The sequence below is a fragment of the Paramormyrops kingsleyae genome, chromosome 11, assembly GCF_048594095.1.
Source record: "Paramormyrops kingsleyae isolate MSU_618 chromosome 11, PKINGS_0.4, whole genome shotgun sequence".
NCBI classification, from domain to species: Eukaryota; Metazoa; Chordata; class Actinopteri; order Osteoglossiformes; family Mormyridae; genus Paramormyrops; species Paramormyrops kingsleyae.
The window spans coordinates 25,199,175-25,225,887 of record NC_132807.1 but is presented as its reverse complement, the minus strand read 5'-3'; the positions used below and the strand labels follow the sequence as shown (position 1 = coordinate 25,225,887).

Here is a 26,713-nt window from a genome sequence, read left to right as displayed (position 1 = left end):
GAGCCAGGCAACTCCTGTTTTCTATTTATTCATGTTGTTTTCAAAATACTATATTTATATTTTCTTCAGAATACTGCTGTCTCAGTGAGGTACCTGGTTTATAGTTCTTGGTCAAACTATTTTAGTCTACGGCGCAAACATGCAGAGTGATTGGATTGGCTGAGTGTTGAATACTGACCCCTTCTGGTCAGTAACAAGTAATTTTAAATTACCTTCATTGTGGTTGCATGGGAGTGACATTGCTGCATCTATTTCAGTTCAAAACCTGGATATAAGTTTCTCTCTTTACCCAACTCTGTTTACTACTGTTGATAAACTAGCTAGTTAATTTGCTGCCAAACTAAATAATGCAATGAATACATATTGAATTGCAAACATAAAAAGCATGTGATATAGTGTAATGACCACAATTAGGCAATAAGCTGGATTATTGAAGAGTGGAACACTAATGATGCTTTAGTAAATTTAAAGCTGTTTCATCCTGCCCTGGAAGATTGTCAAGTATGCTATACCCATTTACAAATTTAAAACTCTCATGTAGCAGTTGGACCTCCAAGCGGAAGGGGGCATCAAAGAGTATTGCAGCGTTACATGAAATCTATTTCGATGCTGTTGTGTGTTGTATAGTTCGATGGTTGGACTTGCTGAAGGCTGAACAAAATTCACCCCTTAACTGGTCTTTGCTTTGTCTCTAAACACCATGTCTTATAACTACGTGGTTACCGCACAGAAACCCACGGCCGTGAATGCCTGCATTACTGGTAATTCGTTTGTTTTTTAAGGAGACGTCACGTTGAGATTTGGGGTTACTAGCTAGGCAGATCCCGTTTCCTCAAGAGCACTGCGCGGGTTATTTCAGGCTGTGCAAGGGCCTTGTGTTGTTTCACATGGAATTGATACCAGCAGCTTTGTTGTTTTTTTAAAAAAAATTATCGAGCCCACTTATTAAAGATAGTGTTTCGGGAGAATCGCTGACAAGCGGTTGCTGGGTTTTTTATTTATTCGTTTATTATCCGCGATATCGTGCTTTTGCATATGGCGCACATTCAGTCACTTAACTGGTGGTCAGACAGCGAGCTGCGTTCGCCTTGTATTTTCATTTTGCTTGCATTTTAGCATGTGCACAACGTGGTGGTAACTTAATATGTGTTGCCACCTCATGCAGACTACGTTTTATTTAGGAGTTTCGTTTCTGCTCACTTAAATTGACAGGCCTTTACAAATACGTGAATGTGTGTAATATTAAAGAGTGACGTTTAAAAGCCCTATGCATGCATAACCAGAACTGTTAAGTTTAAACTCGATAAGAGAGTGTTCAATGTCATTGATTATCCTCGCGATCACATTGAGACGAAGCCGTTCACATGAAGCACAGTGGTTAGAAAAAGTCTGGGAACCCTACTGATGATGCTTGCAGTTTTTTATCCCTTTTTAAGAGCTAGTTTTTTTTTTTTTTTTTTTGATTAATTGGGTTAAGTGCCGCTTGGGACTTGAACTAGAAGCTATTGGGTTGCAAGTCAGATTTTCTAGCCACTGCATTCTGTCCCATTTTTTTATTTGGCACAATTCTTAAGTTGAATCTGAAACCTGTTCAATACAGTTAATTTGTCATCACATTAACTAATGCAAGATGTTGCACTGGTCTCAACAGATAATGAGTATCTGATGGCAGTTTCAAATGCAGTTTTGCAAAATAGCCAGTTGCTTTGAAATTGGTGTACTGTGTATTTCAGTTTATAATTATTTGCATTTTTAAATTTGACATGTACCAGTTGTGTTGGACTTAGACTTGGATTAGCAGGTTGTGTTGATGTAGGGATGGTAAGATTCACTGATTTGAATCGGTGCACTGGCATAAAAGTTCAAAATGTGATTGCCCCAATTTAAGAAAAAAAAGTGTGCACTGGATACAGTTCGGACTCGAGATGCATCGTTTCTAACATCTTTACATTGATCAAATCCGATTTATTAATATATAATGCTTGTTGAATTGCAGTACTAGAGACAAAAATATGTGAAGTAAAAATGGCACTTTTTTGGTTAATTTAATGTACATAAAAAGAACCAAACTACCTTATTGAATTGTATAGCATCATATTCTTTTGCATCACGTCGTATTGCATTGAATCACATCTTGTTGAATTGTATGAATTGCATCGCATTGGGGTGAACTGTATGGTTTCGCATTAGTAGCTGCTTCATATGTATCTTCAATGTATCTCGATCTGTATTGCCTTGGCCTCAGTGACGGAGTTGCACATCCCTAATAGCTTGGCGTCAAGCAGTCGACCTTCGAGATTCCAAAAATCAGCCTTGTAGCTTAGTATTGTCACAATACTAAATTTCAAACTTCGATACAATACCAAGAAAAGTATTGAAATCAGATACCATTTTCTAATATTTCTATACTCAACACAATATATGTGTCTCAGTAGAAAATTTATTTCAGTTGCAATTTTATCTGCATTGAAAACTTTACTAACTTTTGTAAACTTTGCATTGCACGTCTGTCACTGTAATGACATTCAGAGATATTCACAAGTACTAAAACACTATTAAAAATTAGATGTTGCTTTATTATTACAATGCATAATAGACATACATTACTTATACTGTCTTGTATCTCGAAATACAAATGCTTCTAACAACTGCATGACTCTAAAACTTTCAATCTGAATGATAAACACTAATCAACAGGTCATCACAAGATCGTATCTAGTCACAGGTACACAACCCACACGTAAAAATTATTGCAGACCAGGTTCTTAATGTTGGAATGTTTAACCGGCTGCAAAAAAGTTTTAATCCATATTAAAAATGGGCATCATATCTGTCCTTCCACCATGTTTGGCCTCAGTCAGTATTGTGTGGTAGCACAACTTGCATGCAGGTTTGTAGATGTCCTGTGGTTTGCCATCTTTTATTTGGCACAAAGCCAAAATATTTCCAGACGCCAGTCCCAGCCATGCCATTTATCAATTAAGCACAATGGTGAAAGTTCTGATACTTCTGGACTAGTTATCTCCATGTGCAAGAAGGTATAGTCATATAGGTGTCGTCATGTGCGTTGGCCTCAGTGGTCAGAGTGGACCGGAAGTGCACACAGTAGAATTTATACCATGAAAAATGATTGTTGCAACAGTTTTATACATGATAGAATCAGCACTTTCGTTAAAGGTATGTGATCCCTGTCCCCTCCCTCTAGGGCATTTCACGTCCGCTGAGGATTTGAATTTGCTTATTGCTAAGAACACACGACTGGAGATCTATGTGGTGACAGCAGAGGGACTGCGGCCCGTAAAGGAAGTGGGCATGTATGGCAAGATTGCTGTCATGGAGCTCTTCAGGCCAAAGGTGAGGTGTGGCGCTGGCTGTGAGGGCAAGCAGGAAGATCTCCAAGCTGACCGTCGAGAAAGTTCTCAGCTCGTGCAGTGGCTTTGTGTATTGCTCCTCTTTAGCACACTGTCAGACTTTGAGGGCAATGACTGTGTTTGCAGGGCGAGAGTAAAGACCTGCTGTTCATCCTGACGGCCAAGTACAACGCCTGCATCCTGGAGTACAAGCAGACCGGGGAGAGCATTGACATCATCACCAGGGCCCACGGCAACGTCCAGGTACTCACAGGACCGAGCTTGCATTAAAAAAATTGCGTATGTGCATGTCCTGGCTACGCTTGGTCACCTTGTTCCATTAGGCTGCAGCAGAATAAGTAAATTTAATACCTCACCGTGCATTTTAGGGGGAAACCCAAGGGATAGTGCATGTCACATGTTTATGACGTGTTTTCAGAGCGTGACAGTAGCGTGTAAAGGAATATAGCACTTTATGTCTGGGTTTTGTGTGTCCCCTGCTTTGTGCCCTGCGCCCTGCTGGGGATAGGTGCCACCCCCACAGCGATCCTGGATGAATGTGTATCGACCAGTGAAGGAGCCGTACCTGTAATTATTAGGTTTATAGTTACTGATGAGGAACTGGCTATACAGATGTAAAACTTGATGCTGCAAGGAATGCAGGTGTTACTGCTGTGACCTGCTGGCTTATCGTGCGTGTTTCTGCTGCTAGGATCGCATTGGACGGCCTTCAGAGACGGGCATCATCGGTATCGTGGACCCAGAGTGTCGCATGATCGGGTTGCGGCTCTATGATGGCCTGTTCAAGGTCATCCCCCTAGACCGGGAGAACCGTGAGCTGAAAGCCTTCAACATACGGCTAGAGGAGCTGCAGGTCATCGACGTGCACTTCCTGTATGGCTGTCAGGTCCCCACTGTCTGCTTCATCTACCAGGTACGTACTGAGGGTGGGTCGCACCCGGGAATATGTCTCTGGGATTTGTGGAGGTATATGAACGGAAGGCCCATTAGACCTTTGTGGTTCCATGTGTGTTGCTGGGTAATAAGCGTGTGTGGATGCAGAAGGTCTATCCTCTGTGTATGTCACGCTACAGGACCCACAGGGACGTCACGTGAAGACGTATGAGGTGTCACTGCGGGAAAAGGAGTTCAACAAAGGACCCTGGAAGCAGGAGAACGTGGAGGCTGAAGCCTCGATGGTCATTCCAGGTGAGGAGGAAGAGGAACAGGAGGTGGTGGCTTCAGGCTTACTTTAGTTTTCTTTCTGAATATTTTAGAAGCATAATATAACGCAGATATTTTTCCATTGGAAGACGAAGTTTTTAGTCGTGATGAGTTTTGTATTTGCGGTCTACGATTCTTGATGTTCCACACCTCTTAAATAAATCCCACCCGGTTCTGCATCTTCTCACTTGTTAGCGGACCTTCTGCAGTGTCTATGTGTCTGTTGTCTTTGTTCCAGTCCCAGAGCCGTTTGGAGGAGCAATAATCATCGGCCAGGAGTCCATCACATACCACAATGGAGACAAATACCTGGCCATAGCCCCTCCCACCATCAAGGTGAGAGCTGCCTGCTTTCCCTACCTGCCATCGGGTGCTTCCCTCTCGAGAGGAAGGAGCCGTAAGTAAGGGGGTCTCTGAGAAACCAGGTGACGGCGATGGTGGTTTCCCTGCAGCAAAGCACCATCGTGTGTCACAACCGCGTGGATCCCAACGGCTCCCGCTACCTCCTGGGAGACATGGAGGGCCGACTCTTCATGCTGCTGCTGGAGAAGGAGGAGCTGATGGATGGGGCCGTGGTGCTGAAGGACCTGCGGGTGGAGCTACTGGGAGAGGTGGGTGTTTGGGGGGGTTGGACATAAAAACTTTAAGGGAAATTGAGATGAAATAAGCAACATCTGGGTAGACTGAGCACTCAGGTGGTCAACGTACAGTTAGTCAGTATCGTTGGTTCATTCTGTGACCGGTGATTGAAGGATTTGTATAAGGAGGCTCTTCTTAAAGGTATTTACCTGCATAATTAAAGGGGTGGTGTTTCCTTAATGCGTTGTCATACTGATTAATTGTGTGGGGGGTGGGGAGCTTTATGTGACCTGAATGCTGCTCTGTCCCTAGACTTCCATTGCCGAATGCCTCACATACTTGGACAATGGAGTGGTTTTTGTTGGCTCTCGTCTTGGGGACTCCCAGCTTGTGAAGGTTGGTTTACTGTGTTAATTTGCCTGAATAACCTGGAATTTATGGATAATCCTTCAATAGCACTGCAGCTTTTATTTGTATATCTTAGTCTGTGATTAAAATATTGGAAATGCTATAGTGTAATGTTGTGATGATATATCTAATTGTAAAATATTAATTTTTATTTTACTGATTTATAAAGTCATTTGTGTGCCGTGGTGTTTTTCTGTTCGCTTCTCAGCCTGCATCCAGCTTTGTTTCAGGGTAACGCATTCTTAAGGCATTCTGTTGTTTTCCCAGCTGAACGTGGACAGTAACGATCAGGGCTCCTACGTGGCGGTGATGGAGACCTTCACGAACCTGGGGCCCATCGTGGACATGTGTGTGGTGGATCTTGAGAGACAGGGACAGGGACAGGTGAGGTTTGGCCACAAGGGCTGCAGCTACCAGGAGGAACGATTGATGCTGCATACCTGTATTTTCCCCGGAGATCCTAACAGTGTTGCCTGAGCTGTTTTTTCAGAAGATACTTTCGCTGTCTCCTTAAAAACAACCTTTAAAGATGAAATGCAGCTTAACGCCAGAACGATTTGGCGTAGTATAGCTGTAACATGCTGTCGAATTCTGTATGTATGTTGCTAGACTACTGTGAGCACGCTAACGCTACCTAAATCTCGTTTAGCATTAATCATAGACAAAGCAAAGCTGAGAGTTTTGGCACATTGTCATGGAGACGGCTTGCGTCTCGTCGACGCCTCCTGGCCCTGCTGACTCTCCTGCACATGCTCATTCCCCCATAGTTGGTCACCTGTTCTGGGGCGTTCAAGGAGGGATCCCTAAGGATCATCCGCAACGGCATCGGGATCCACGAACACGCCAGCATCGACTTGCCAGGGATCAAGGGTCAGTAGCGACCCGTCGGCGTGCCAGTGCCGTGCGCTTCACATCCTCCGCTCACCACCTGTTCATTCCTCAGTTGCTTAATTTGATGTGGTTCCCTTGTTCTTTCTAACCAATTCCCTATGCAGTGTTCCATTTAAAACATTACATAAGGAGTGCGATCACGTTGAACGGTGCCACAGGGTTTTTCGAAATCTTTTGAATGGTGGTTGCACATATTATACATTTCTTGCATCAGTGGCTTAATCTGACATGAACACCTTTTGGCATTTTTAAGTTAAAAAAAAAAAAAAACTGGCTGAACAAAATGTTATATTTGTGTGTGTATGTAATTTTACAAAGCATTTAATCTAGCCTGGCTTTCCAGGGTCCCCCCCCCAAGAAAATCTTCACGTTCTCATGGTCACGTTAGTAGAGCTGAAGCTTTTATCTCACAAAAAAGAGAGACTTCAAATCATAGCTGGGGAGGTGAAGTCGACATTTTACTAACAGGTCACAGTGGAGTTTGTTAATGCAAGACATGCAAGTTAATATTGTTAGTATTCTTGAAGTTTTCTTGTCTGTGTGCACAGATTTTCTGACGTTTTCTGTGGTATTTTGAGTGGACTGCGTTGGAGCGTGACGTTTCCCACATGGGACTCGGACAGAATAGCTGACACCAGAGATTTTGTCCACCCAGGTTGTTCTAGTAGCATTTTGTAGGAAGATATTTTGAACACAGACTGTCTGCACCTTTTCTCCTTTATTAGCTTTTTAAAAAAAGCAGGTCTGACACTCTCCTCTCCGTCACGCGCCCTCTTGTTGGGCGGGCCGCCCCGTTGGGTCCCGCTGAGCTATGTCTCTGTGCTGAGACTCTGTCTCTCTCAGGCTTGTGGCCGCTGCGGTCCGTCGCTGGCCGGGAGACGGACGACATGCTGGTGCTCTCCTTTGTTGGCCAGACCAGGTGAGAACGTTCAAGCTCAGTCCTACCGTCCGATGCAGTCCTTACAAGCCGGTCTGGCTCTTTGTGTCGTTCTGCACTGACCTCCAAAATTAATGGGTCTGTCAACAAACAAGGGCAATATCCTGAAATAGAATGCCCTAAATCTCTGGACACAATTGGATAACAAAAATAGTGGTGAGAGTATCCCATAGAAGCAAAGATTAAAATAGCAAATTCTAGAAGCAATGCTTATTCTTCATTTTAAAGCATAAGCAAACCATTTAAACCCAATTTCTTGTATACAATTCAGTGAGGCTCCTATATTTGCCATTTAAATAGAGGTCATAGACTCAAACACTCAAGAGGGATATCCATTGGCCAGGCATATATAATGCTAACATCCAGAAGCTGAAGCCGAATTATTTGCTCGTTAAGCTATCGCTAACGACCTGGTAAAGGGCAAGGTGGCTGTGAGAGACCCCAGCCATCAGGCAGTTATTCTCCTAGCGCTACCTGGGGATACGTGCGAGGGCTGAAGCCTCGGTGTTAATGAGCCTATAGAGGCGGGCAGGTCTGCTCTAAATGCCAGAGGCCTCACTTCTGTATGCATACATGGAGGATGATATGACCAAATGATGGATTCTGAAATGGCACCAGATGTGGTGCTTATGACACTGTTAATTGGGAGAATGAGTATTTATTTATACCAAACGTAAATACTCATTTAGAGTGAGTAATCTTGTGACGGCGTTTAGTTCCAAACAAGCCTTTGATTACTGTCGGGCACGTTTGGAGGCTGCCTGTGTTAATGACACTGTAGGGTGCCACTTTGTAGTAATCCCAGCTGTTAATGGATCTCTGCAGGGTCCTGATGTTGAGCGGGGAGGAAGTGGAGGAGACTGAGCTCCCGGGCTTTGTGGACAATCAGCAGACCTTCTACTGTGGGAACGTGGCTCACCAGCAGCTCATCCAGGTAACGTTAAAGCACATCGGTAAACAGGCTGACACTCTTTTCATATTTAAACACGTTGTTGATGATGTACGTGTTTCTGTGCCTGGATGTGAAAGACGCTGCTGTGTTTGTGTGACTTGACAGATCACATCGGGCTCAGTGAGGCTGGTGCTCCAGAACACCAAGGCTCTGGTAAGCGAGTGGAAGGAACCACAGGGCAGGAACATCAGCGTGGCTGCATGCAACTCCACCCAGGTGGTCCTGGCCGTGGGCCGCGTGCTCTACTACCTGGAGATCCACTCTGGAGAGCTCAAGCAGATCAGGTGCCTGCTGTGAACATCTCAGACTGGGATCTCAGTGGGAGTAACTAGACTCACTGTGGCCTAAATACCATACAAACTCCCAGACCTACAACTGTACACTACCCTCAAAAAGCAGAACACAGTAACTGCATATTTTATCAAAATTGACTTATGACCGAAATCAGTCTCTTAGGCTTGGTTTTATCTCATGATAAATGCTCATTTTTGAAGAAAACACTATTGTTTACCTACCTACTACACATACAGATGCACAGTCAAACTACGAAGCCCTTTTTCTGTTTCAGTGTCAGTGTAGTTACTGTGTTTTGACTTTGGGGGGCAGTATAGTCTATGACTTTTTCTGAGAGAACAGAACACATCATCAGCAGAGCCAGAGGATTTGTGTGCATGTGATCTAGCTGCACCAGTGACACTTAATGTTTCGCATCGATCTGTCCAAACCCAAAACTACAGAAACTCATCTGTAGAACGTCTCTTCCATCTCTGTCAAGAGGTTTCTCCCTTTAAAAAAAAACAAGCGGAGAATGTTGTTCACTAGATGTATTCTGAGAAGATTATAATCTGTGTTTCCCCTCAATATCTTGATAGTCGTGCCCCCTCTACCCACAGCTGCTAACAGCTTGCATGTTCTCCTCGCCTGTCACAGCTCCACGGAGATGGAGCACGAGGTGGCCTGCCTGGATATCACGCCCCTGGGAGAGGGAGCAGACTCGCCCCTCTGTGCCGTGGGGCTCTGGACCGACATCTCGGCCCGTATCCTCAAGCTACCCAACTTCACGACCATGCACAAGGAGATGCTGGGTGGAGGTGAGTGCGATGGCCAGTGATTCCCTTCCAACCCCCCCTCCAAGGACAATGCAGGACCAAAGCTTTTGCAATAGATATAGCTTGCATGCAAAGCCTGATGGGATATGCCTACTGCAGGTTGACTCAATTTGTGTCACATTATTCTGTGTCATTTGCATTTTTTTAAGTGGTCTTATGGTGTTTTCAGCTGTAGTTGCATTTTAATAGGAATCAAATAACAACCCGCATTTTAATACTAAGGCCTGTTTGCGCTCAGCCGTTAAGGCTAACATCTTAATGAGTTCTGTATTCCCCTGCTCTTTGAGGCTCTTAATGTCCCTCTGTCCCTGCGGTGCAGAGATCATCCCTCGCTCCATCCTGATGACCACGTTTGAGGGCTGCCACTACCTGCTGTGCGCACTGGGGGATGGAGCGCTCTTCTACTTCGGTCTGGATCTCCAGACAGGTCAGATGTGGGCGCCCCTCTGGCACCTGTTCGGCGTGTCGCCACGGCGACGGGGCCCGCGGCTCAATTAGTGTGTGTTTGCGTACAGGTGTCCTCAGCGAGCGCAAGAAGGTGACCCTTGGCACGCAGCCTACCGTCCTGCGTACCTTCCGATCCCTCTCCACCTCCAACGTGTTCGCCTGCTCCGACCGGCCCACTGTCATTTACTCCAGCAACCACAAACTGGTCTTCTCCAATGTCAACCTCAAGGAGGTCAATTACATGTGTCCCCTCAACTCTGAGGGCTACCCTGACAGGTACCCATTGTCTGTCTCTTGTTACTTGCTGTCATGTGGAGCGTAGCAGGTTTTCTTTCTTATAAAGATCTGGAACTTTTCATTCTGAGACAAATCGCACCAAAACTTAAGCAACGGGTAGCACATGAAAGGACGGTCAACGATGCAGATCTGGTGAACCTTACTGCACTGAGACAAGTCACACAAAGTTTTGCTTTTAAGAGACTTTTTGTAGAGGAGGGGAGAGTTTGTGGGGGGGGGGGGGCTAGTGACTGTTCTGGTTGTGTTTGTGGGGAGCACTAGGGATTAGATGGGGCAAGAGGTAATGGGGCCATCTGGAATGTACAGTATTGTCAATCCGACAGCATCTAGTTTTATCTATTCAGTGTCTGTGGTCGTCCTCCTCAAATTTGTACTTTTTATTTATTCGATATTCCTTATCATGGTACAGCTTTATAATCTGTATTATGTTTATACCACCAAATTCATTCTTATTCACTAGCATGTCTTGTGGTCCCTCTGGTAATGTCTGCTAGACTGTCTCACTGGCCTGATTTGAGTTCTGCTCCCTTCCTGCTCCTGTGTCACTCTTCGTGTGACTGTGCCGTAGCGTCTGTGTGCTGACTGCCGCCTCCCCTTTTCGGCAGCCTGGCGCTTGCCAATAACAGCACTTTGACCATCGGCACCATCGACGAGATCCAGAAGCTGCACATCCGCACCGTGCCCCTTTACGAATCCCCCAGGTGAGGCTGCGGGCGGGCAGGCGGGCGGGCGGGCTGGAGGGCAGGAGCTCTGTAGCTGTGCTTTGAGGCCCGTCCATCCCGGGGGAGGGATTTAAAAGGCTGGCTAGCTGCACGGTTTTTCCATGGCTGCCTTTGATGTGCTTTTTCTTCCGGCCAGATGGACACATCCTGAAACTGGGGCTCTATACTGCACTGCCTTACACATACACAAGAAAAGCACAGTTTTCTTGTTCTGTACACATTCACCTTACTAGGCTTTTTCCACATATATCCTTCTGTATGTTTGTTTTCATATGTTTCTGTAGGATGAGTGAGTATGAACCTGTCTGAACGTTCCTCCCGCAGGAGGATCTGCTACCAGGAGGTGTCCCAGTGTTTCGGGGTGCTCTCCAGCAGGGTTGAGATGCAGGATGCGAGTGGGGCCACCTCTCCTGTCCGGCCCAGTGCCAGCACCCAGGTTCAACCATCACGCCCATCCTTCTAGCCCAGTCATCCTGACTCCAGCCTTTTCTTAGCATGCTTCCTCTCCGCTAACACCTCCCGCTCTGTGTCCTCCTGCCCTCCCCCACACCACCCCCCAGGCCCTGTCCAGCAGCGTCAGCTCCAGCAAGCTCTTCCCCAGCAGCACCTCCCCCCATGAGACTTCCTTCGGGGAGGAGGTGGAGGTGCACAGCCTGCTGGTGGTGGACCAGCACACGTTTGAGGGTAAACCTGATCACCTATGACCAGAAACCCACTACCCTGGTATCTTGTACTTGTTCTTAATCTGTGTTGTATTCAGCACATTAACCCCAACCCCCTTTTGCTTGCCCCTCTCCACCAGTCCTCCATGCCCACCAGTTCCTACAGAGTGAATATGCCCTGAGCATGGTGTCCTGCCGCTTGGGCAAAGACCCTGCCGTCTACTTTGTCGTCGGCACGGCGATGGTGTACCCCGAGGAGGCGGAGCCTAAGCAGGGACGCATAATTGTGTTCCACTACACTGATGGTGAGGGGGAGGAGATTCATCTTACCTGCTCTGCCATTGGTCGTTTTTGTTTCTACTTCCTGTTTCTAACATGACGTCAGTAGGTTGTAGCAGCTCTTTCTAAAGGCATTTCCATATTACTTGGACAGAAAACAATTGTATGTGTTTCTGCTGTATTTTTTGGTGAAATGTCTTTATTTAAACAGAAATTGTCCACATTGCCCACCACACAACTCAAGCTTTATTTCACGAAACATTTGATGGTGATTTTAATTTGTGGCGCACTGTCATGTCGTGTCCATGACAGCTTTGATACAATAAGAACAATTGGATCCTCATGCATATACTACATGCTGACTGTCCACAAGCAGTCATAGGACAGGTTGTCTTTATGGGAGTTGTCTGATACGCCTGTGTTTATTAGCACTGCATCCCATGCCTCTAGTGTTGTGTAGCTGCCGCCAGTGGTCTTCCGGTCTTTACTGATTGTGCCTCGACCGCTAACAGGGAAGCTGCAAACGGTGGCCGAGAAGGAAGTGAAGGGAGCAGTCTACTCTATGGTGGAGTTCAACGGCAAACTTCTGGCCAGTATCAACAGCACTGTGAGTGTTGATCTTCTGGTGGTCTCTGCACCCAGTTTGACGTCTAACCAGCAGTGTTTGGAGATCATGCCGCATCCCAGGCATTTATGTCCCCTAAAGTCAGTGTTTATGAACCCAGTCCTCAGGGGTCCTCAGACACACATTTTTGCTCCCTTCCAGCACCGCTGAACCAAACAATCAGGAACCCTGCATACCTGGTACAGGTGTTTTGGTAGCTGGGAAGGAACAAAAATTTGGACTTTCTGATGGTCTCCAAGGATCGGGTTGAGAAACTCTGTCCAAAATGAACCAGCAAATTAAGGGCATGTAATACAAGGTGCAACAAGCGTGGCAATGTGTCACCAGACTATCCATCAGACACACAGGAGAGCGTGTGCCCCCCCCCCCCCCAGGTGCGTCTGTACGAGTGGACAGCTGAGAAGGAGCTGAGGACGGAGTGCAATCACTACAACAACATCATGGCGCTCTACCTGAAGACCAAGGGTGACTTCATCCTAGTGGGTGACCTCATGAGGTCCGTGCTGCTGCTGGCGTACAAGCCCATGGAGGGGAACTTTGAGGAAGTAAGTGGACCAGTCAGAAGGACAGAGCACGTCGGTCCGTACAGATGGCTGTACGTGATTGGTTTAGAGGTCCTGATTAGTTTCTCTGAAGAGGGACCAAGCAACAGTGGTCTAATCATAGACTCAATTAGACACAAAATGAATATGGTTAAGTGTCAAAGAAAGTAGATATGGAATTGAAATCAACAAACATGAGTTCAGTCAAAGGGAAGTCTGACCTTAAAGGTTAGTTCAGGCTATTTATAATCCCGCATGTTATAGTCTCTACTGTATGTTGGTTTGGCTGTTTAAACGCTTCTGATTTGTGTAGATATGCTGTGAATGGTCTGTTACACGCTAGCGATGCCCATTTAGCCTTCCTACTGCCTAACACTCTCCCCCCTCCTGTCAGATTGCCAGGGACTTCAACCCGAACTGGATGAGCGCCATTGAGATTTTGGACGATGATAACTTCCTAGGGGCGGAAAATGCCTTCAACCTCTTTGTGTGCCAGAAAGACAGGTATTGCCTTATCTTTAATCAAAGCACTTAGTCACCCGCAGTGACTCGAGCCGTATGTACACAAGCTCAGTGCACAATTACAAAATGAACAGTGTATTAAAATGAAAACCTCCGAAAGTGAACAAGTGCAATAGTGTTTTAGCAAAATTCTAGACATTCTGCTGTAATTTATGCTTTGCAAGCATGGATCACATTCCCCCCCCCCCCAACCCCCCAAACATAGTGCTGCAACCACAGATGAGGAGCGTCAGCATCTGCAGGAGGTTGGGGTTTTCCACCTCGGGGAGTTTGTCAACGTATTCTGCCACGGCTCCCTGGTCTTGCAGAACTTGGGCGAGAGCTCCACCCCCACCCAGGGATCCGTGTTGTTTGGAACCGTTAACGGCATGATTGGTGAGGCCACGCTCAGCATCTGGTATTCTGTGGCATGCATGCACTTGATTGACTCGCTGGATGGTTAATCGGAGATACTGTTAGAGCATGGAAAAGGTACAGCCAATGAAAAATGTGCAGTGCCTGTCCCGCCCCCCATTTCCGTCCAATTAATGATAGTTTTGTTCCAGGCTTGGTCACTTCTCTGTCAGAGGGCTGGTATAGTCTGCTGATGGACCTGCAAAACCGGCTGAACAAGGTTATTAAGAGCGTTGGCAAGATTGAGCACAGCTTATATCCTTTCTACAAAAAAATAAATGTGTACGTGAGAGTGGCTTCGGTCACCTTGGTATGCGTCCTGTTCTCCCACTGCACTGTCTCTCTAACAGTCTTTGTTTTGGGCCAGATATATGACAAAGTAAGTTGGGAACCCCATTGCATACTGGGATGTGTCAGAACTCCTGTGCGTCACTGGTGGTATAGCCTGCGGCAGAATTTGTCCCTTCCTTGACGAGCTGTACTTGGAGGTCCTTCCACACAGAGCGGAAGACCGAGCAAGCCACTGGCTTTATTGATGGAGACCTGATTGAGAGCTTCCTGGACCTGGGCCGGGCCAAGATGCAGGAAGTGGTTAGCACCCTACAGGTGAAACCTTTTTGACGTGTGCTGTGATAGGGGAGGTGGAAAGTTACAGGGTGTCTACTGCTCTCACTGTGCATGTGGCTTTTTCCCATTTACAGCTATTCAGAACTAACTACACAAGTGTCTGTTCCATTCACAGCCTCATTCCTCAGTAATTGCTATTGGGCTTCTGGCCTTTGCTCCCAACAGACTGTCTTAACCTTCATCTTGGCAGGATGTCATGTGTGCAGATCCTCTGTCTCTCTCTCTCTCTCTCTCTGACGGTTAAAAACGGCCGCAAAGAATAGGTGAAAAGTTTTCCTCTAGTGTGAATGCGTCGCACAGGAAACTGGCTTGTCGAGACTGGGGCTGGGGGGTCCTGCACTGTTGCCCTGCTTTGTGTCGCATTTTGGGACTCTGTGGTTTCTGCACTTCTGTACGTGATTCGTTGAGGGAGTGAACTGAGCGGGCCGTCCGTCTGCTTTTCAGATCGATGACGGCAGTGGGATGAAACGGGAAGCTACGGTAGACGAGGTCATCAAGATCGTGGAGGAACTGACCAGGATTCATTAGCCACGCCCCTGACGTTCAGGTGGCGGACTGTAAATAACTATAAATAGACTACAATTAAGGAAGATACAGAGGCCCCGACTTTCCCCAGACTGACCTGACCAGGCATTCTCTCCCATCAGCACAGCACCGTGAAGACTACATTATTGTCAGTGAGATGGAGCAAAGGTTGTGTAAAGTGAGGCCATATTCTGTGAACACAGCAGAATCTTTTGTGTCGTCCGTTTGGTAAAAAAACAGGGTGTGGAAGGGGTGGGGTGGGGGGGCGTTGGCTGTGAGTGTGTGATTCCTAGTGCTTTTGTGTTTGTGTTGAATTTTGTTTTAATAAAGTTTACCTGCTGTATTATGTGTCCTCGTCCTGTGTGTACACAACTCTTAATTGAAAGCCCATGTACATCTGCTGTAAGTGCTATGTTTATGAGCACATTCTGTTAAAAATAGTAAACTGCTATTTTGTATGAAGTGCACATTTACACAGTATTGAAATCATAAGCTGATTATATAGCCTGTAGGGCATTGCACTGTTTTTTTTAAATAGTCATACTATATCAGCAATAATGCCTGTAACACGTAAATTATTTTTTGTTAAACTGTACAGTTTACACTATAATAATGTCAATAAAATGTTTTCTTGGTAAGGTTACTGTGTAGGAATGATTGACCGCTGCATAACAGTACGTGCCCAGCTACCAGCAAGCTCTGATACTTTTGTTCGAACAACTTTTGCGATCGAATTACCTTATTCACATATATATCATTATAATTTATCCAGGGGTAAGTACTCAAGGATGAAGCGCGTTTGTACCTGTACACCAAATAAAGAAGCGGGGTAATTGTCACTGGGAATAAGCCAATAGAAAACACTTCCGGTAATTCGTTTCAGCCAATCAAAAACGAAGGCGTGTAATCCGAGTGTGGTTCCGCCGTTAACCAGCTGAATATCCTAATAAATCGATCAATAATCTTATGTGCAATGCTTGGAGGTACTTCCCATTAGATGTTGATAACGAAGTGCACAAGGATCAAAACATAGATCTAGACAGCATATCAGTCAGGTTGGTGAGTCTGCGGCAAAGTGGCCTGTGACGTGTTAACATTAGCTAGCTAGTGGCTAGAGATCCTCAATGAATATCCATTGAAATAAAATATTAAAACTTATCTGCAGTGGTGATCAACAGCAATTTAAGATTATTTTTCGCGCGCGTATTTTCCGTAAGATAAATAAATATGGATTGTAAATTGCTGCAGAACTCTTTTTATTAGTACTTTTAATTTTGGTTGTCTTCCGTATCACTGTTATCTCACATGTACGATTCCTGATGTTTACTTTTGACAGACCTGTTTTTGATCTGTGAAACATTTAAACCGAGATAAAAAAAAAAAACAGGGAAAACAGAAATACAAATATCGTGGTTTCAAAAGTAGTGGTGTAGAAAAAAATTCATGTCAACTTAACAGGAGCAGCGCTGAGATGAGGGGTGCGTTGGTTCTTCTGTGCGTCTCCCTGTCTGCCCTGCTGGTCAGTGGCACTCTGTCGAAAACAGATGCAAAGAAGTCCTCTAAAACTCTGGAGACGGAGGTGAGGATATCTGACAGATCGAGTGAGAAGGCATATAATGTGAAGAATACCTCTCTTTGTGATACACTCCATTTGTCGTGTCATCATGCTTATGTAGATTATAGACAGTTGTAATGTGTGGGATTGAGTCCAGTGTATAAAAATCAAACGCGAATAACAGTGAAAAACAAGTTTTTCTTTGGTTTCGTAAAGAGGCTTAGGGTGCTTTTGGTTGCACTTGCACCTATTAAAATGTCTGGATTTTTACTGGGCAGCAGGTGGTGCAGTTAACAAATATGGTTATCTCAGCCGTTCTGCAGATGGTGGACTTAAAACGCTGTCATTCTGCCGGTCGGTATAAGCTATTATATAAGATATTTCCCGACCTGTGGGTGATGCCGTCTGATGGGCAGTGTTGGCCCTTTCTCTGTGACAGACGACGCCAGCGGACCGTCCTGTGCAGGAGCGGGGACTGGTGGTGTCTGACGTCCAATGGAGGGACATCGTACGGGAGGAGAAGAGATACTGCCCAAAAACCACGGGGGTCCGCAACTTTCAGGGCACAGTGCTGGGGTACATCACACCAGTGAGTCCGGCTAACTAGGGTCCTGCTACCCGCTCACCTCAACCGCTGAATTACAGTCCTACTGTGTCCTGAACTATAGTATTTTTTTAGAATCATACTCAGTCACTGTAGGAATAATATGGTAAACACACTCCCCTGGTGATGAGCCTGTTCAAAATAAATTAAAGGAGCTAAAATTAGTAGGAATGTTTGTCTTTGTGTTTTTGGTGGTGACCTGCTTGATGTTAATGGTGGGGGGCAGTGAACTTCAGTATTCACACACAGAGCGTGTCCCTGTCCAACAGTGGAACTCGCCCGGCTACGACATCACCAAGCTGTTCGGGCCCAAGTTCAGCTCTGTGTCCCCCGTGTGGCTGCAGCTGCGACGTAGGGGACAGGAGAGCTTCCACATCACCGGGCTGCAGGACCACGATCCCGGTGACCGCTGCACGCGCGCACACACGCACGCCCGCACACACGCAGGCCCGCACTGGCACGGCGGCACGCCTGCTCACCATTCACACAGCGCTCTCTTGTTGGCACACTGACGCCCACAGGTGCACATCCCAGCATGCCCCGGCAGCTTGATTGCCTCGCACATCTTTTGAACACTGCTGCACATCTGCACCCCTAGCTCTCCCAGCGGGCTCAGCTGCCACATCAGTCAGCCGTGATGCCAAGTTTTTTTGCGATGTTGGTGTGTCAGACTCACAGGATTTTTGCCATTAGTTTAGGATTCTTTTCTCAATGTGTGAAAGCTGCTTCCCCCTGGGAATATGAACCCTCAGGTCTCCTGAGGGTCCCTATTTATTTAGTCGACACTTTTGTCCAAAGCGATGTACAAGAGAGGACCAGTGAGCAGGGACAGCCAGTGTAACTGGTGCATTTGGGGTTAAGGGCCTAGCTCGATGGCTCGCCAGTGAAATCACTCCGCCACCCACAGGATTTGAACCAGTGACCTTCACATCTATAGGGTCCCCATGCAACAACACAAGGCCATGTGACAAAAAAACTGACATGTGACTACTTTCCAGGGTGGGTGAAGGCAGTGAAGAAAAGCAACAAGAAGATGAAGATGTGTAAGTCTTCCTGTCGGCTCCTGTGCTCCTTGCATCTCTTGTTTATATGTCAAACTGGAGAATCATTGGGACGTTGTTTCCTGGTTGCATCAGATCTACCTACAGTATTTATGTTTGCATGTATGTGTGGGCAGGTACTATATTTGCCATAACAACTAGCTGTCGTTGCTGCTGGGAGCAGGTGGTGATTCGAATATCTATTATGGTCTGGTCAGATTCCCTGAATGGCGTCCGCCAACATAACACATCTCTCTTACTCTCGCTCTCTCAGTACCCCGCCTGCTGTTCGATGGCTGGTCCTACCAAGACTACATGAGCGTGCTCGACAGTGAGGACGAAATCGAGGAGCTGGGCAGAGAGGTGGTGGAGGTGGCAAAGGTACCCCCCTGATGAGACGCCCGTCCATCACAGGCCCCACACACACACTCAGACTCACACACCCAGTTAACCTAACTAATTGGACTGTGGGAGGACCTGGTTCTGAACTCTCAGTTCTGGAGGTGTGAAGGAACAGTGCTGCCTACTGTTCCTACTCTGCTGCTGCCTTCACTTAATTTATTTTTAGCATTTTTTGTGTGCCTCTATGTCTGGTACACCAGGGTATTAAAAATAATATGTAATAATAAGATTAATTTTCCGGAGGCTAGTCCTGAATCAAGTCCTAATTTAATTTATAACCGTTGTGGTTTTAAATGATGTGCGTTTGGGCCGCAGTAGCCTTGAGGCTGTGTGGGTGTTCGGGTTAGGTGTCAGTGTGGTGGAGATGTTGGGGATTTGCGGCCGTGCGGCACCGTGCTGAGAGCTCTCTCCCCGGCCGCAGGCGGAGGGATTTGACGGCTACGTCCTGGAGCTGTGGAGTCAGCTGGGGGGGAACAAAAGGAAGTGAGCGCCTGCCAGCCTGCCCGCTTTTCATCCGACACCCCTGCCTTGTCTGTCTTTTACAGTTTCTGTGTTGTTATTATTAGTAGTATTTAATTCCCCATGTGAATTAATGTGAAGCGATGTACGGTTTATCTCCTGAGTTTACCTCTATTTGCCTACTTCATCTGTTGCGATGTGTCATATTCATCATTTCATCCACCTGCTCTCGCCACATTAATCCACAGTGGCATTTGTCTGCCTCTCTGTAGCTTGTGTGTGTGTCTGTGTGTGTGTGTGTCTGTGTGTGTGTGTGTGTGTGTCCGTTTTTTGTGTGTTTCCCGCTCACTTTTGTTTTTCGATGGCACTGGGTTCTGCCTCACGCCCCTGTCAGCCAGTGGCAGTCGTACACACTGCGTTGCACTGGAGATCACTTCCAGACCGGAGGAACTTTGTCTCCTTCTAGCAGCCAAATCAGCATAATCCAGAGTCAAACTGTAAGGAGGACTTCAGGGACCGAATGAATCGCAAGGGATACTTGTTTAGCTTAACATCCTAGAATAGACCTTTTGAGAACTTTAATAGAGTTCTTGACTTGATTGGTAACCGCAGTGAACCAGCTTTTACATTACTTGTCTATGGCCTTCAATGGAGTATTTGTTACAATTTGCATTTGCCCTGTGTTTCCTAGGGAACTGGTTCACCTGGTGACGCACCTGTGTGAGACGTTGAAGGCTGCGAGGCTCAGCTGTGTGCTCGTCATCCCTCCCCCTGTCTCTCCAGTGTAAGGCCCTGTCCCTCTGTAGCCAGCAGCTTCTGTGAGCTTCTGGCAGATCGCCTTCCGTTAGGCCGATTGGTCGGCCCCGCTCCTGATCCGCAGTGTGCCTCCACCAGCTCCGGGCAGCCTGGGATGTTTGGGCGTGAGGAGTTCCAGCAGCTGGCCCCCGTGGTGGATGGCTTCAGCCTCATGACCTACGATTTCTCCAATCCCAGCAGGTCAGTTGTTCCCACCAATCACAGCTTGCTTACCTGGTTACCACATGAGTCGGAGGTACTGATTCGCTGACTGAACAGTGCATCCCCTGATTTTTTATTTTTTTTGTAAACGAGCATCAAACAGACGATGCAGCTATGAGAGATATTACTGCACAATGACTGACACCTGGAACAAGCAGAGAAGCAGCGAATAAGCTCTTTGCTCCTCTTCCTGTACCCCCCCCCCCTTAGGCCGGGCCCGAGTTCACCACTGCCCTGGGTGCGGGACTGTGTTCTGCAGTTGTCCCCTCAGACCCAGTGGAGGCACAAGATTTTGCTGGGCATCAACCTGTACGGTTTGGACTTCTCCAGCCAGGGTGGAGCTGAACCTCTGCTTGGGGGCAGGTCAGACCCACAAAGGACATGCACTGTTACCCGGCAACACAGATAATATCCACTGCCTCACAAAAATAATTAATTACAGACAGAGGTGGAAAGTTCAGGTCCAGAAAGTACAAATCCTTACCGTGGTTTTGTTTCAACCAACCCGCTGAGTACTCTGTTATTTTAACTCTTTATACTCAGCTGGTTGGTTGAAGCAAAACCTTGGTCTGGATTTGTACTTTCTGGACCTGAACTTTCTTTGGTGAAGCAAAAAAAAAATCCAGTATATTGGAAGGATGGAACAGAAACGTTCCTCTGGTCACGGTGCTTAAGTTCGTTGTGTGTTTGCTTGCGCTGGTGTCCTGTGCCAGATGAGGTGATTGTGCCTTTTCGTGTCCTGTGAGCGAACAGCCTTGTCTGCAGTGCCATTCCGCTGACACGTAGTCCCTGCTCTGCTGCGAGGATAGGGAGTCTGTTGAATGTTTTCTGCTGCAGAAGGTGACGTCGCTGTTTAAGATTTGTTATTATTCGTTGAAGGTTTCGTGTCACTCTGATACTGACCTGCTGATGTGGCAAGACGCTCAAGGTCCTGCTAAAGGTTGTTGTTCACTGTCTGCCTGCTTGACCATTATGAAAGAGTTACACAAGACACACTATCTTACAGACTATTAAATGGTTTTCAAAATTGCTTATCAGTTTACACATATATAAGTGTCAATTCAAGATCAGAAGAAAATAAGGAAGTACTTTACTTGATGGGGCACAAATATAGTATTATGCTATTAATTAACATAAGAACAACATAAGAACATAAGAACTATACAAACGAGAGGAGGCCATTCGGCCCATCAAGCTCGCTTGGGGAGAACTTAACTAATAGCTCAGAGTTGTTAAAATCTTATCTAGCTCTAAATCTTATCTAGCTGGATAAGATTTTAACAGCTCTGAGCTATTAGTTAAGTTCTCCCCAAACGAGCTCGATGGGCCGAATGGCCTCCTCTGCTTTGGGAATTTCTTATGTTCTTATGTTGCTGTTCACCAGACACATTTCTGCCACTTCCATGCACACAAAGTTGTACCAGTATTAGGCAGAGTGATGTCACCATTTTCACTCTCTGCATAGGAAGGAAAATCACTTTACATCACAGCGCCAATGGCTGAGCAGCGCCCCTTATTGAGGAAACCGCTCCGGGTTCTAATGTGAATTTAAACCAGCCGTCTGCACACGGTACGGAAGACGGACGAGAGCCGAGAATACCCGGCTTTTTAAAATTTTATTACTGACCAAACAGGAATGGAAGATCAAAGCTGTCCAAATAAAACAAAGTGAATGGTTCATTATTAAAGAGAATGATTAAGTAAAAGACTCCATAAATAAATAAAACCGGCAAAAAAAATGAAAACTGAATACATTGTGAAAATGGTGCATAAGATATTAAAACAAAAGCATTTAACTTCTGAATTAATGTAAGAGTTAGTCAAAAGTAAATATAAATCAAACATTAAGAAAATGTATACACTCGATTATATTCTGAATTTGATTATTTCCTCATTTACGTTGATGTATGTAATTATTTGTTAGCTACAGCATAAAACATTAAGTTTAGACAAATAAGACTTCTGTGGGTAACAGGGTCGAGCTCAGTCAATGAAGACGCTGAAAAGCGTACATGAATAAGCCATGACCGAGGACGGGCTCCGCAGCCCTGTGTCCCTGAGGCCGTCCTTTAAGTCCATATCCAATCACCTCGCACCTTTTAACAGGCTTTGCTCTGATTGCTTGCATGATGAGCCACCCACATGGCCGTCAGGTATAAATGCCTGTAATTAAAATCTCCTTTATGGAATCCGCACCCCCCGCCTTGACCCTCCTGGACCCGTACAGCTCCTTTCGCTCTTGTCTTTGACAACCGTGTGAAGTTTTAGGCGTGAGAGTCACAGTCTGAATCATATTTAAACCAGCATTTGCATAATTTGTGATGCTTCCAGAACGTATTGTTGTGGTGTATTTTGGGGCTGATAATTAAGGAAAGGATGCAAAAATTTTGTTTGGATTCTGCATGAAATAATGTACAATTTGACGTGCTCACAGTTTTCTTAGTCTGCGTGTGTGTATATGTATGTGTGTATATGTGTATATATAGCGTATATATAAATATGTATATGTGTGTGTGCAAAATTGTTACTGACTGATTCATTACTGCTTTAATCCTCCATTTGCCGCAAATCACAAACTAAAATAATCAATTTACCACATAACCCTTCCACGCTATGCCTCCTTCCTTCTCCTTTCACTTTCTGCCCTGCAGGCATCTCAGATGAGCATATTTTTTTTTCACCCCCATTCTCGTTAGCGAGAAGATGGCCAGACGTTTAGCATTCATGTGAGTGTGGGTTTCGAGGGATCAGAGGGGACAAAACGGCCCTCTGATGTACGGCCGGGTGGCTCCTGATGAAATATCCCAGGGGAGTGGAATGGATGAATTCGCAGCTAACTGTGTGTGTTTGTCCAGCTCCTCTCTGTGAAATAGCAGGGCAGCCCAGCCATCTTTTTGTCAGGAAGTGCGTTGGAGCACCTCTGTCGTTTTTAGCTCTGCTTTAACCGAGACAAAAAATCTGAAAGGGGTCAGATCCAAGAACTCCGTCTTATGCCTTAAGTTGTGTTTTTTTTGTTTCCAGTGCCGACGGCAGAAGCCTTCACAGAAAATGAAAGATTGCATTTAATAGCAATAAAAAGAAAAATGCTGAAAAGCTTTTGATACATGCATGAAATGAACCAATAATTTTCGCTTTTACCCATGGATCACTTACCTTAAAAGTATGAAGTAAACAGGAATGCACCATTGATGTGTATAATAGCAGTTCAATAAAATAAAATGGAACAGCCTGTATAATGCATAAACTGTGCAACATATTGGTACACTGCACACTACATAACAATATATTTGCTGATAAGCCGTAACCTGTACTGCCCCACAAAGGCAAAACTCGCTACACTAACACTACTGAAACAGACAAATGACTTCTGAGTGTTTTAACTGTCCACTTGGGCTGCTCAGTTACAGCAAAAAACAAAAATCACGACTATTTTGGTCAATGTTCAGATCACGATTATTTAAAACGATTTCTCATTGACTCAAAACATGCAGTTATGTTGTTTCAGTACGGTTGTGTCTAATCTCCTCCTTTTGGGTTCCTTTGCAGGTACGTCGAGCTTCTGAAGGAACTGAAGCCGAAGTTGGTATGGGACGAGCAGTCGGGGGAACACTACTTCAGCTACAAAAGGTTTGTCTCGCCTTTTCAGGCCTTTATAGCAGACATACTACGTAAGGGTAATGCACTCCAAGCCACGCATTATACATTTATAAACGCACGGCTGCGGAGGCGAAGAAGCAGCTGAGCTAAGTGCAGCATTAACCTGCTTATGAAGCCGTGGACCCTGTGCCGTAGCAGAAATGTCACTCCAGGTCTCTGGCTATGGTCTAGGATACGCGGCTAATGATGCCATAGATTCTATGCAAAAATATGAATCAGCCTTTATTCTTCTGTTATCATATATTTAGCTTTCAGGTTTGTACATAAAGAAGACCTGCGTTATTCTACGTTATTCTTTTTTTGTTTGTTTTAGTTTCTATTCATTTTAAATTGTGTTCTGCTAAATATTGTAATAGCGCTCTTGATGTGATTCACCTGGCTGGCACTGCATGTGAAACGGGTCAGAATTAACGGAATTAATGGAATTAACGACACCCTTCTGACCAATCAGATTCGAGAATTCTATGTCGCCGTGGTATGAAGGATCACTTGAACAGATAGTAACAAAGCCGAGCTCGTGTTGTCCTTTAGGGGAGACGTGATATACAATTAGAAAATATATGAAAGATGTTTTGGGTAAAGTGGCAGCTTAGCTTATTGCTAGCTGAGTGGATGGGTAAATGCTAAGAGCGGCTCCGCGCTGTGAAACCCGGGAGCCTGTCGGCGATGCTGACCGCTCTGCAGTCCCTCACGCCGCCACCGGAGGCACGTGGGAGCCGTGGGACGCCCTGTCAGAAGTGAGTGATGGCGGCTTTGTGGATATAAGCATTTCTGTCCTTCACAGAGCACTGCTGATGAGGTGCTTAAGGTGGTCTCATTCTTCATGCACAGGTATATCACTGTAGCTTAGCGTTTGCAGGGAAATGTGACCTTAAGTGTGCAGACATGGCAGCCGGAGAGATTATTTACTCGCCGCATTGATGTCAGCAAGAGACACCTGTGTAGTAATCGTCACTGTACGTGTGTTAATTACATCTTCTGTTGAGTTTTCCTAAACTGTGGAGAAGAACCCCCCCCCCCCCCAAACACGAGCATGGAGTCCTGTTTCCCCGGGACCACTGGATTTTTCGCAGTGCAGAACCTAAATCAGTGGTTTTCAGTGGCAACCTGCTGGGTTTTGCAGGTGCTTCTGTGCAGATAAAGTGATGTGAACAATCCCAGCCCCCCAGTACAGGGCTTCCAGGATCAGGTATGAAAACCACTGATCTAAATGCTGGATAAATACTCAGTGGGTTATTCAAAATCTGGGAAACCGTCCATGAAGATGCTCATTATACAGCTTACAGTAATTACACATAGGTAGGGGGTATCATTTAATCGAAGGTCATTTCAGTCAACATGAGAAATGTGTAAAATGAAAATGAGTACTGAGATTCCCCTTTATCTCTCCATCCATCCATTCATCTTCTAGCCACTTTGTCAGGTTTGGAGGGGGGTGAGGTGGTAGCACTGGAGACAGGGCTGAGGTTTATTCTGGACCAGATGCTGGTAAATCACAAGGCGCGCACACACACACACACACACAATCTTGAATTATTAGGTACCTCGGAGACCCCAGTCAGGCAAACTGCATGTCCATGTGCTACGGGAGGAGACCAGATTACCTGGAGGAGACCATGTGACACGGGGAGAACCTGCTCCACACGCACTGTGTGGAGGCGGGACTGGAACAGAGGAGAGAATAGAACCTGCTCCCCAGGAGGCATCAGACACCAGTGCTGCTGCCCACTGAGCCGCTGTGCTCTCCTGTGTTTCTGTCTGATTATTATTGGTAGTATTATGGGTGTTATTGTTACTATTATTATTGGTAGTATTATGGGTGTTATTGTTACTATCATTATTGTTTCAGTGGGCAGCACTATGACCCACTCCTGCAGGGTAGTGGTTTCTGTTTCCTCCTGAGGTCTGTTTGTGTGGAGTTTGCATGTTCTCCCCGCGTCAGCCTGCCGGCTCGTCGTCGCCCTACAAAGGATAAGCAACTATGGAAAATGGATGGAGAATGATTTGCTGTGTAAAAATACAATCAGAACTGGGGTAACGCTGAAGGAGACACCGCTGAGGAGAATATGCTAGTCTGTTCGGCTTCATGACCTGAGCTGACTGGGGTTAAGATAAAAAGATGAAGATAAAATATAAAGATTAAGGCAAAAAAATTGGCTTGGGTGAAGTTCACAAAAATGTTTCTCTCTGGAATCCCAGGGGGAGCTCGGCTAAGCACGCAGTCTACTACCCGTCGCTGAAGGTGAGCATGTCACCATGGAGAGTGTCACCAGCCCTGCCTGACCTTGTGTGTGTTTTTGTGCCCTCCTACCACTGCCACTGTGTTTTGGCCGTGTGTCTGTTTCCCCCCCCCCCTTGTACTACTTCCACCCCCTGCTCAGATAAAACCATTTATTTCTCTGCTTTTAGTTCATCCAGCTGCGACTGTCCTTGGCATCAGAGTTGGGGACTGGAATCTCAATGTGGGAACTGGGACAAGGGCTGGACTATTTCTATGACCTCTTGTGACAGAAGATGGACAAGGACAATGAGGACAATGTACCAACACCTTCTGCTCTGGTCTGATTTTACTTACAGAGAGTGGATGCAAGACATCACAACTTGGGTCAAGTCAATCAATTGATCTTCCTTCAGCATGTCAATAAATATCATTACTTAAAGGACAGGTTGCTCCTCAAACTGTACTCCTGAAAGCTGTAAGCCGTGTGTGTGTGCGTGTGTGATAGCTCTGTGCACAGCCCCCGATTGGCCAGTGGCCACAGCTGAGCCATTGATTGTGCATGGATCTGCTGAGCAACTGCTAGTGCCCAAGTTAGTGAGATTAACCTCCTGCAGCTCCAGGCTTGTGGGATGGATTGTTGCTAAATCTTCCCTGTGTCTGATTTCTC

At 45.9% G+C, this 26,713-nt stretch overlaps 2 protein-coding genes across 3 annotated transcripts; both read left to right on the top strand.

Annotated features, from left to right (window-relative positions):
- Positions 1–595: 595 nt before the first annotated feature.
- On the top strand, positions 596–15,729 carry ddb1 (damage-specific DNA binding protein 1). The gene is made up of 27 exons (XM_023819694.2): positions 596–761; positions 3,206–3,354; positions 3,498–3,614; positions 4,063–4,284; positions 4,445–4,559; positions 4,813–4,910; positions 5,027–5,185; positions 5,466–5,549; positions 5,829–5,945; positions 6,329–6,431; positions 7,296–7,371; positions 8,215–8,323; positions 8,447–8,625; positions 9,272–9,432; positions 9,770–9,877; positions 9,966–10,173; positions 10,800–10,895; positions 11,241–11,352; positions 11,477–11,600; positions 11,719–11,883; positions 12,370–12,464; positions 12,857–13,027; positions 13,419–13,528; positions 13,752–13,921; positions 14,092–14,194; positions 14,422–14,545; positions 15,011–15,729. Exons 1-27 carry the CDS (start codon positions 701–703, stop codon positions 15,092–15,094), a joined length of 3,420 nt encoding a protein of 1,139 aa, XP_023675462.1. The 5' UTR covers positions 596–700; the 3' UTR covers positions 15,095–15,729.
- A 256-nt stretch (positions 15,730–15,985) lies between these two features.
- Positions 15,986–26,490, top strand: chid1 (chitinase domain containing 1). 2 transcript variants are annotated; one of them, XM_023819638.2, is made up of 13 exons: positions 15,986–16,146; positions 16,550–16,670; positions 17,086–17,235; positions 17,520–17,652; positions 18,249–18,293; positions 18,565–18,671; positions 19,114–19,175; positions 19,843–19,935; positions 20,046–20,147; positions 20,379–20,531; positions 23,715–23,795; positions 26,025–26,067; positions 26,235–26,490. In XM_023819638.2, exons 1-13 carry the CDS (start codon positions 16,058–16,060, stop codon positions 26,331–26,333), a joined length of 1,278 nt encoding a protein of 425 aa, XP_023675406.1. In that variant the 5' UTR covers positions 15,986–16,057; the 3' UTR covers positions 26,334–26,490. The 2 variants fall into 2 exon arrangements, with proteins under 2 accessions (XP_023675406.1, XP_023675407.1); XM_023819639.1 differs by having other exon boundaries at positions 15,990–16,074.
- The last annotated feature ends 223 nt before the right edge of the window (positions 26,491–26,713 follow it).

What these genes read in the sequence shown, in the direction of transcription:
- ddb1 (XM_023819694.2), top strand. Translation starts at nt 701, where the DNA reads ATGTCTTATAACTACGTGGTTACCGCACAGAAACCCACGGCCGTGAAT. An exon ending in CGGTCTGGATCTCCAGACAG is followed by an intron (nt 9,878 to 9,965) that starts GTCAGATGTGGG and finishes GTTTGCGTACAG; the next exon opens with GTGTCCTCAGCGAGCGCAAG. An exon ending in GGCCCAGTGCCAGCACCCAG is followed by an intron (nt 11,353 to 11,476) that starts GTTCAACCATCA and finishes ACCACCCCCCAG; the next exon opens with GCCCTGTCCAGCAGCGTCAG.
- chid1 (XM_023819638.2), top strand. Translation starts at nt 16,058, where the DNA reads ATGTGCAATGCTTGGAGGTACTTCCCATTAGATGTTGATAACGAAGTG. An exon ending in CTAGACAGCATATCAGTCAG is followed by an intron (nt 16,147 to 16,549) that starts GTTGGTGAGTCT and finishes TCAACTTAACAG; the next exon opens with GAGCAGCGCTGAGATGAGGG. An exon ending in CACTACTTCAGCTACAAAAG is followed by an intron (nt 23,796 to 26,024) that starts GTTTGTCTCGCC and finishes CTGGAATCCCAG; the next exon opens with GGGGAGCTCGGCTAAGCACG.